Source organism: Micropterus dolomieu, linkage group LG22, assembly GCF_021292245.1.
Source record: "Micropterus dolomieu isolate WLL.071019.BEF.003 ecotype Adirondacks linkage group LG22, ASM2129224v1, whole genome shotgun sequence".
Taxonomy (NCBI): domain Eukaryota; kingdom Metazoa; phylum Chordata; class Actinopteri; order Centrarchiformes; family Centrarchidae; genus Micropterus; species Micropterus dolomieu.
The window spans coordinates 24,154,857-24,165,007 of NC_060171.1; the positions used below are offsets into that span (position 1 = coordinate 24,154,857).

General features: G+C 40.0%; 1 protein-coding gene across 1 annotated transcript in view; it reads right to left on the bottom strand.

Annotated features, from left to right (window-relative positions):
• Window positions 1–8,940: 8,940 nt before the first annotated feature.
• The window catches only part of LOC123961626 (receptor-type tyrosine-protein phosphatase beta-like), a 36,452-nt gene continuing 35,241 nt past the window's right edge, over window positions 8,941–10,151 (bottom strand). The window contains exon 19 of the mRNA XM_046037144.1: window positions 8,941–8,964. Coding sequence (XP_045893100.1) covers window positions 8,941–8,964 — 24 coding nt within the window. The remainder of the gene's footprint in view (window positions 8,965–10,151) is intronic.

The following is a 10,151-nucleotide window of genomic DNA, read 5'->3' on the forward strand; positions in this document are numbered from 1 at the left end:
CCGAAAATTAGAATATTACTTAAGACCAATACAAAAAAAGATTTTTAGAAATGTTGGCCAACTGAAAAGTATGAACATGAAAAGTATGAGCATGTACAGCACTCAATACTTAGTTGGGGCTCCTTTTGCCTGAATTACTGTAGCAATGCGGCGTGGCATGGAGTCGAACAGTCTGTGGCACTGCTCAGGTGTTATGAGAGCCCAAGTTGCTCTGATAGTGGCTTTCAGCTCTTCTGCATTGTTGGGTCTGGCGTATCGCATCTTCCTCTTCACAATACCCAATAGATTTTCTATAGGGTTAAGGTCAGGCGAGTTTGCTGGCCAATTAAGAACAGGGATACCATGGTCCTTAAACCAGGTACTGGTAGCTTTGGCACTGTGTGCAGGTGCCAAGTCCTGTTGGAAAATGAAATCTGCATTTCCATAAAGTTGGTCAGCAGCAGGAAGCATGAAGTGCTCTAAAACTTCCTGATAGACGGCTTGATTTCCAAAGGAAATGCAAAATTAACTTTGGACCACTCAGCAGCAGTCCAGTCCTTTTTGTCTTTAGCCCAGGCGAGACGCTTCCGACGCTGTGTCTTGTTCGAGAGTGGCTTGACACAAGGAATGCGACAGTTGAAACCCATGTCTTGCATACGTCTGTGCGTGGTGGTTCTTGAAGCACTGACTCCAGCTGCAGTCCACTCTTTGTGAATCACCCCCACATTTTTGAATGGGTTTTGTTTCACAATCCTCTCCAGGGTGCGGTTATCCCTATTGCTTGTACACTTTTTTCTACCACATCTTTTCATTCCCTTCGCCTCTCTATTAATGTGCTTGGACACAGAGCTCTGTGAACAGCCAGCCTCTTTAGCAATGACCTTTTGTGTCTTGCCCTCCTTGTGCAAGGTGTCAATGGTCGTCTTTTGGACAGCTGTCAAGTCAGTAGTCTTCCTTCTTAATTAAATGATGCTTTGTAACCAGTATCCTGTGTACTTTAGCTAACGTTAACACTCTAGAAAGCCTTAGCGTTATCGTAATAAGCAAGGCCAAGGTAAAGATAAACTATGGCCTTTGCTATTTCTGAACTTAGTTAATGGATTCAAGAAGAAAACTTTGAGCTCAGGTCACATAATATTAAATATATATAATTATATAATTTATATTAAAGCAAGACCAATTGAAGGTAATGTAGGTAGGCTGTGAAGGATGGTCTTTCACATTTTTAATGCCATAGTTTCTCTTTAAACCTTTAAAAGTAATGAAGTATGACCAGCTTCGTCCTATAGGTTAATACAGTCCAGTCCATTGCTGCTTGAGAAGTATTTCATATATCTAACTCACCAAACTTTAAATTATATTTTATTGTCCTACAGACCAACAACACAACATTCTCCGATGGAGCATCAGACATTGTGGGCTCATTTCATGGTTGTGTGACCTTTCACATTCCAAATTTGATTTATATTCAGGTTCGGACCTGTTAGTAATGCAGAAATAATAACCAAACGTGGGTTTAATAGTGCTACAAAAAACATTATTATTGTGACATGATTATTGCTTTCACAAAAAATAGATTTTTCAAATTATATATTTACAAACGAATATATTTTTTGGAATGTTTTTAGAATCTTCTAAATCACGAAGGCGGCTACTGCTGTGACGGCAACTGGTAACACCACAATGGCAATGATGGCTTTTTTGCTGACCTTTAAGGCGTGCACTGGATTCATGTCGAAAAATGTAGTGAACAAGTGGTTGAGCAACAACACATTGAGTACGTGTGCTCGAGAAGGAAGCTGACTGCTGGTACAGAAGGTGCACCACTGAGTGTTGAGGTGGACCTTGGCCTAGAACAGGGCCACATTTATTTTTCTGTGTTTGAACCACACATCTCCTCCTATTCTAGATTGGGGACGATCATGGTCCTCTATGATGATACCAAAAAGACATGGCATTTCCCTTGCTCAAAACCTCGAACATCCTCCCCACACAAATCCATAGCCAATTGGCACCTGCACCAATTGAAGCCTGACTTTTTCACAACAATTGACACCAATTGAATTTTTGGCCTGAGGCAGCACCTGTGGTAAATGAAACACAAGCTGAAAGTATTCCTCTGTATCCCCCAGAAGGAAAGGCACTAGTTGAAATGAACTTTCCAAAAAACTTACTACTCACTACCTGGCACCTATTTCTAGGAAAAACACCTAAAATAATACATCCAAAATAAATCAGTAACATCTCCTCAACCATTAGGCCTAGATGCATAATTCTGGTCTCCTTTGAAAGGTCAGAAGCTAAATAATATAAATCCATTGTAGATTAACATATTTATTTTACCATTACAGACTACATGGATATGAAATACAGAAAAAATATGATATTTTCATCCTCGCCTGGTAAAAAAAGCTTTATTTTGATGCAATAAAACATCAAAACCATCCTAGGTAGATTATAATGCACCTGAATATCTTCTAATACACCTAGAATACAACTGTAACTGTAAATTTGATGAAAAGAAACTGATATACAACAGTTATTACAAAATCTTTCAAGAAGGGAGTCAATCTCCATTGACCCCCATGTTAAAATGCCCAACTTTACAGCAGAATAAAACATGTTTACAGCCTGGTTAAAAAAAATGGTTTTAGTGCAAATCGCTAATTTTGCCCTTCGTGACAACTGTAAGGGGGGTGAATTTTTTTATAACTCACCTGTTTAAATTATATTAAGCCTTAAAGTTCTGCATTATTAGGGCCATGGCCGCTTTGATTGACAGGCGCCATTAGCCGCTGCCACAGCTAGCAGGTCCGCCGTCTGTTAGCCTCACTCAGCTACACGGAGCTCTGAGGCTCAGCCTGTCGGACATTTCTACATGCAGACCGGATGAATAATGGCAGGCTGTGCAGTTCGTTGGAGAGAGAACCTTCAGGAAATCCGTGTTCTACTTGGTGAGTGAAATTCCTGTATATTATTTAAGTGTTAACATTTAACAGGTATCGCTGTCGGCATATAGCTTGTTAGCTTAACGTTAGCTCGTTACGCTAATTAGCCAGATACGAGCAGTCCCAAGCTGTTAAGTTAGTGTAAGTAAGTAAGTTAGTGTGTTCTAACCGCAGCTTTTAATGAGTCAAAGACAAGTCAGCAAGTCAGCCAAAATGTAACATTATTAGATTAATCTTAGTGTTAGACATTAGGGTGATAATGCTTTGAAGAAAAGGCATCTGTGTGAAGTTGTAAGTAAAGGCTCAGCTCTCAGTTAGCTGACGTTATGTCAACGGTAACTTTTACTAACGGGCGATGTGAGATTTAGATACGTCCTGTAACGGAGTCACTGTTCAGTTAGATACTAGTCAGATACTATTATAAGTGGCTGCACCTGATCCCGATGGACACGAAGGGTTTAAAGGCAGAGAGCCGAGGAGGGAGCGGCTGCGGAGTTCTGCTTGAAACTGTCACACCAAGGAGCACCGTGCACCCCCAAGTGTAATGTTAATGTTTAAAAACGATAACGTTATACTATTCTTTGTGGGGTTCATCAGTGGGGATGATTGATTCTAAGTACATATTAAATGCAGTTTAGAGTCATCAATAAGTTATTACACATCCTTGAGATTCAGCAAACAATCTGAGATGATAACTGCGTTTGATCAGCGATGTTTCTGATAAGCTTAAGATGTGGATGCATAATTTGGCCGAACAGCTGTTGTAGGCTACCTGCAGAGATTTTCATCCACCTTTTTTGTCAGCATATAATGCGCGTTACGCCTGCAGACAGCTGGGCTGGGCTGTAACTAGGGCGATGGTTTAGTTAAGGCGAGAATTTAGGTGTGTGAGAGCCGCCTCTGAGTTTGTTTGGTGGGTTAGAATTTGCCTAAAAAGGTAGTACAGTTCAGTAAGAAATTTAAAATAAGATCCTTATAATAAACATTCAATAAGATCGGACTTGAGTAGTTATTATTGCACAGTGTCCAGCAGAAAACCGTATATTGCACATATTAGGAAACGGTGTATTTCACATTGCCACCCCTAATTACTGTCACATGCCAGAGAGGTTATCATGCTGAGGTGATCTCAGAGTTCAGTAGCTTTATGGCTCTTTGGAAGAAGCTGCTCCACTGTCTACCCATTGTTGTCTTTACAGGTGCCAGAGGAGCTGATTGCAGAACCCTCCAGATTTGATTAGCTGTGTCCAGCTCTACAGGAGAGAACAGCTCCAGCTTCCAGCTCCTGCTTTTCTTTTTACTCACAACACCTGAACACTACTGATATGAAATTATGACACTGGGTTCTTATCAACACCTCAGAGTTTGAAAGGTCACAATAAAAAACACCTAGTGGGATTCATAATTACTCTGTGCAGATCATTCTTTGTTTCAGCACTTACCCACAGGATGGTTTGGATGTGCCCACATTATTCTGTGTTCAAACAGAGCAGCAAACAAGGCACTCTTCAGAAACTTCAGGCTCTGTTATACAGTATATGGGTACCGGGTGTATGGCTCCTTATTTATCTTAAAGTATAAGGTAGAAAGTAAAATTTCATTTTTTAACTTATACTAGACTGATGTTCTTTAGCAAGAGTTCAGCTTTAATGTTTCATGTTATATCTGTGGTATACGATTAGCTTTTCAGTAAGTAGTAAAGACAGGGAGTGCTAATATACAGTATATAGAATTTATGTGAACCATAAACCATATCTTTTTTTTAAATGGATCTATGATACAAATATGGACAATATTTAAAAGTCAAAGTAAACAGAAGGAGAGAACCGGAGAGAACGCCTTTCCACGTCAGTCCACCCCATCAGCACAATGAGGACTCCAGGTCTCTGCAGCTCTCTGGCAGCAGGTGGGACATCTGATCCACAGTGTGACTCTGGGAGGAAAATGTGTAATAAATTCTTCAGGTGATAAAAAATATAAAGTAAATACAGATGATTCTTTAATAAATAGAATAGTGTGGTGAAGTTAAATTTCTAACGTAATTTAATTCAAAAAGTGAATCTTCGACATATTCTAGATTCATTACACAAAGTGAAGCATTTCAAACCCTTTTTGCTTTCATCTTGATGATTACGGTTTACAGCTCATGGAAATAAAAACTCCACTATCTCAAAATGTATAAACATTTTGGAATAAAAATATTATACAGAAATCACTGGAAAAGAGCTCTCTAATCAGCTAATTAACTCTCTCAGTCTGGTTCTGATGCTCACAATGAACTTTTCCTCAGTATTCAAATTTTTTGAGATGGTCCTCAAAAAGATGCCTCAGTGTTTTAATGTTGACAGCACTATTATGTCACATACGTGGGAGAAAATGGAGCAAGGGAGATTCTTTAAACGTTTTTATGTTGTCCTTTTAAGATAGACAATTTTATATCAGCTGTCAAATGTCCAGTAGCCAAGACTAGCAACATTATTTTAGACTCAAAGTTTAAGCTTTGAGTAGCAGATGTGGAGGCATCAGAACCTCAACAAGAATCTTGTGACAAATATAAAAAGTACCTTTCTCTCACAAATGTCCTATTCCAGACAATAATCCCACACAGCCCTGCCAACAGCAGCAACGTTACTCAAAATAGCGGTTTGGGGAATTAATTAACGTGATAGCAGCCATAGCTAACATTTTACAAGATATAAAGCGTCCATCATGTAACTGAGGACTCTACCACTAGCTTATTACGTTTATTACAAGTAACATACTGAGGTGACTGCCAAATAAACGACTCATAACCGACGGTATGTAAATTGATTTGCTTGAAATTGTTCGTTTGAGCTGTAACGTTAAGTAAACCTAAGGTAATTAATAACTGATTCATAGTTATCGTTAACTGTTAACATTGGTCTCAACAAAATCCAACTTTAGTGTTGCAAAATAACGTTACCACATTTATATATTAAAAAGCATTTAAAACCTTGTTAACTATAATGTCAATAACAGATATATGAGTTATTTTAATATTCTCCGGTCTTACCTTGACTGTAGCTGGTAATGTCGGTAAACTGGTATCAACAAGGCCGCAGGTTCCAACCTCCACCGTACAGCACCGCAGAGTAGCATGTAGAATTAGCTCCTTAGCATGAGCTAACTCGGTCACGTCGAGCTAGGTGGGAGGGGTTTCAGCAACACTTCACCTCAGCTCCACCTACGACCCGCCTCTTTGCCCATTTTTGGTTATCTTGGAGTGACCGGTGACGCGCTGCCAAGATGGCGCCGGCCAGCTCCTCTAATTTTGAGCTTCAAAATGGCTCTTCACAAACCAATGGGTGACGTCACGGACACTACATCCATTTTTATATACAGTCTATGGTCTCGACGAGACGATTTCAGGCATATCCTGCATGTCTGTGTAGCTCCTACGGGTCGCCAGCAGAGACCGATAAAGATCGCCTCCGCCAAATTACACTCTTCTTCTGCTCTCATACCTCGTGACACAAACAAAACTTAAGACCGCAGCCGACCTCACCAAGATCAAGGCCCGCCAGACGATCTCTGTGGGCACAAAGCGCCGCAGTTTTTGGAAGGAAAACAGCTAGAACAGCGAAAATCAATTACATCCCCGGTACCGGGTCCGTCCGTTCCCATAGCGTTAAAGGATATGCCAAGTCACTTGGTTCCACAGGAGAACAATTGCCACAAGTATCCCGTCAGAGGTCCTCTTTCTGAACCAATTGCCAAATCCAAAAAAGCCAAGATTGCAGACGGGTTGTGTAATTTTAATGATCATGTCATTTGACACATAATTTCTGCCTATTTCTCAGGAACTCTATACAGGTAATGCAAGTTGTTTGCCTGTGTTACTTTCCATTTAGGGTTGGCACCCGTCCCTTAAAATACGGAATCGTCTCGTATTTGAGAACTAAATAGCAGTTCGTCCTGTATTTACGAGTTGTCTTTAATGCAGCATCCCTTGCAAATCATCCCACCCGCATTCTGTGAAGACTTGTCCTTTTCTGCCCCTGATTGCGTAATACTCGCTGCCATTGTTGGTTTGATTAATACCGTCAGATTCAGGGCCAGTCAGAGTCAGATAAGGGCGGGTCTCTTGGCAGGGAGTCGAGTTGAAATAACCGAGGCGGAAGCTTGAGAAACCCCCCTTTTCCCCTCTGAAATTAAAGCGGATGCAAAAGTACAGACGACGATGAGAGTGGGAGAAATCAAATTGCCTAGGCTACTTGATGAGTGTCAAGCCAAACCAAAGCCAGTGTTCTGTGTGGTGCACGGTGGCCTGTCAGACTTGTGACAGCATGCCGAGGCAGTGTAATGACATAATAAAATGTACAAATTTTCTGATTGATCATGCTGGATTTCATATGCTGTCTATTTGTTAAGAAATATTGTTACAATGTAAATGAATCACATCCTTTCATTATGGTATGATTTGTTTTTTAAGGTTGAGGTATACACTGAGACACACAAGCATTAATTTAATAAGATGCTCCAGTACTGCACACAAGGCCTACCACGTCTGGTCCACTGATGTTCATATTGATCATGGAAAATTCTTTGCAAAAGTCTTTATAATCGACTCGTATCAAAGCATTTGTTTTAGCCTATTTATAGTTAATAAGTTATGGACATGTTGATTTAATAAGTTATTAAATTACAGTTCACATCATATTTTTTTGTGGTCTCACTGTCACACATTGTTGGCCTATGTTTATCATTGTCATAGCTGTATATGACTGAGTGCATCTGTTCACACTGATTTCAATAGCACATAGCTTATTGTCCATTAGTATCAATCTTAATACTTTTCTGAAAACATGTTTTAAGTTATGATATACCACCACTGGCACATCATCGGGTCTGTGTTTGCCGGGCCCCCGAGGGGAGTGGCCCCGCTGCGACAGGCGTCCCTAATTTTTCTGTATTGAAGGTGGCAATCCTAATTTGTTATCAACCTGAAAGTTTTTCGTCCATCCACTTGTAGAACCATACAGCAGTGGGAAGAGTTGTGGAGGCTTTACAAGCCACAAACAATTAAAAATATCCAGACCACGAGTCCATACTCCACGGCTACCTTCATTTTGAAGCTCTTTCATCACATAAGTATGATTTCTCTTGTGTAAACTCTGGAGATCATCCTACCATTGAGATTATGGATTTGCGCAAAAAGGGAGTCTTGAGCATAGAAGGTGACTGCTTATTTTTTACACATTTCTTATGGGGTGGGTTACAATGACCACTGTTATTTTGACAACTGTTTGACCTCCAAGAGCCACCCCCTGAATTTGATGGCCAGGTCGACATTGAAGACTTTCCGTTAGCCAAGAAATCCTTTGTAGAGGCTTTGTGAAGAGTAAGTGAATACTTTCAACTTGAAAGAATTAAAAAATAGCCAGTTCACTTGACAGTTTCAGTTTTTGACTTAAATTACGGATGATGAGATGCACCTGTATATCCAACTACAGGCATTTGTCAATTTTTATGTATGTTTGCTAGGATAAGCAGTGCATGTACCTATGTGTTACCTGCAGTGTATATAGCCATTAGTGTTTTTGGTTGTGTTATCTGTTTGGATCTTGCCTAGGTAATGCTGCAAATCCATATGTGGTATCCCTTAGATAGGTCCTCAGACCAGGGCCGACAACCTTGTGTTCAACACTGAATACAGTAAATGAAGGGTCAAGGCAGGAAACTGTCAAACCCCATAGAGAAAGCAGAGATGGATATCACAGAGGCAAATCGAATAATGAACTTGAAGGTGAGATTAGCTTTAGGTAGAACATATTTTTCCCTCACTTAAGTGTAAGCAATGTCAAAGAAATTTCTTTCCAAAGAAAAGAGTATGGAGTCAAAGATGTGATGAATCAGTTCTTTATACGTGACCATGGAGAGAAAGATCACAGTTCTCTGTCGACATGCAGTCTCCCTCTCCTTAAATACACCCCCAAGACATAACAAATGGTAGACTGCAAAACAAATGGCAAATCACATCTGGAGTATTAGCTTACACTCTAGGTATCTTCCTGAGCTGACAAAGAGAAATGCAAATGTATATAGCACAAAGATGTCCCCATACCACCATCGTCTCATCCATTGGTCTGTGTTAAAACCTACACACTTGAGGCATTTATTGTAGATCAGGACCATTTGATTAGTAATCACTGTTTACCCACACTCACTGGGACCAAGACATATTTTCCAGAGTTAAATATAATGAGTCTTAAGAATCTCCAACCTAAAATTTATTTCTCACAGCAACACTGAATATAATATAGCTCAATTCTGTCCATAACAGCTTATGTTTGTCACTGTACTAGTCCATTTTATCACAGGTTGATGAAGACTCAAGTGGATCAAAAATGGATCTTATCATCTGCTTGAGGGAGCAAATGAAAAGCCGCAGTACTTACGACAAGGTGTTCCAAGAGGTCTGGGCTGCTTCTGTGAAGTTTAGCAGAACAAAGATTAAGTGTATTCAAATGTCAGTATTTTGAACACAATCAATAAGGTTCAAACAAAACACATTTTGTAGTCAATGTACTTACAGTACCTTGCGAAAGTATTCGGCCCCCTTGAACTTTTCAACCTTTTGCCACATTTCAGGCTTCAAACATAAAGATATAAATCTAATTTTTTGTGAAGAACCAACAACAAGTGAGACACAATCATGAAGTGGAACGAAATTTATTGGATATTTCAAACTTTAACAAATAAAAAACTGAAAAATTGGGCGTGCAAAATTATTCAGCCCCCTTAAGTTAATACTTTGTAGCGCCACCTTTTGCTGCGATTACAGCTGTAAGTCGCTTGTGGTACGTCTCTATCAGTTTTGCACATCGAGAGACTGAAATTTTTGCCCATTCCTCCTTGCAAAACAGCTCGAGCTCAGTGAGGTTGGATGGAGAGCGTTTGTGAACAGCAGTTTTCAGTTCTTTCCACAGATTCTCGATTGGATTCAGGTCTGGACTTTGACTTGGCCATTCTAACACCTGGATATGTTTATTTGTGAACCATTCCAGTGTAGATTTAGCTTTATGTTTTGGATCATTGTCTTGTTGGAAGACAAATCTCCGTCCCAGTCTCAGGTCTTTTGCAGACTCCATCAGGTTTTCTTCCAGAATGGTCCTGTATTTGGCTCCATCCATCTTCCCATCAATTTTAACCATCTTCCCTGTCCCTGCTGAAGAAAAGCAGGCCCAAACCATGATGCTGCCA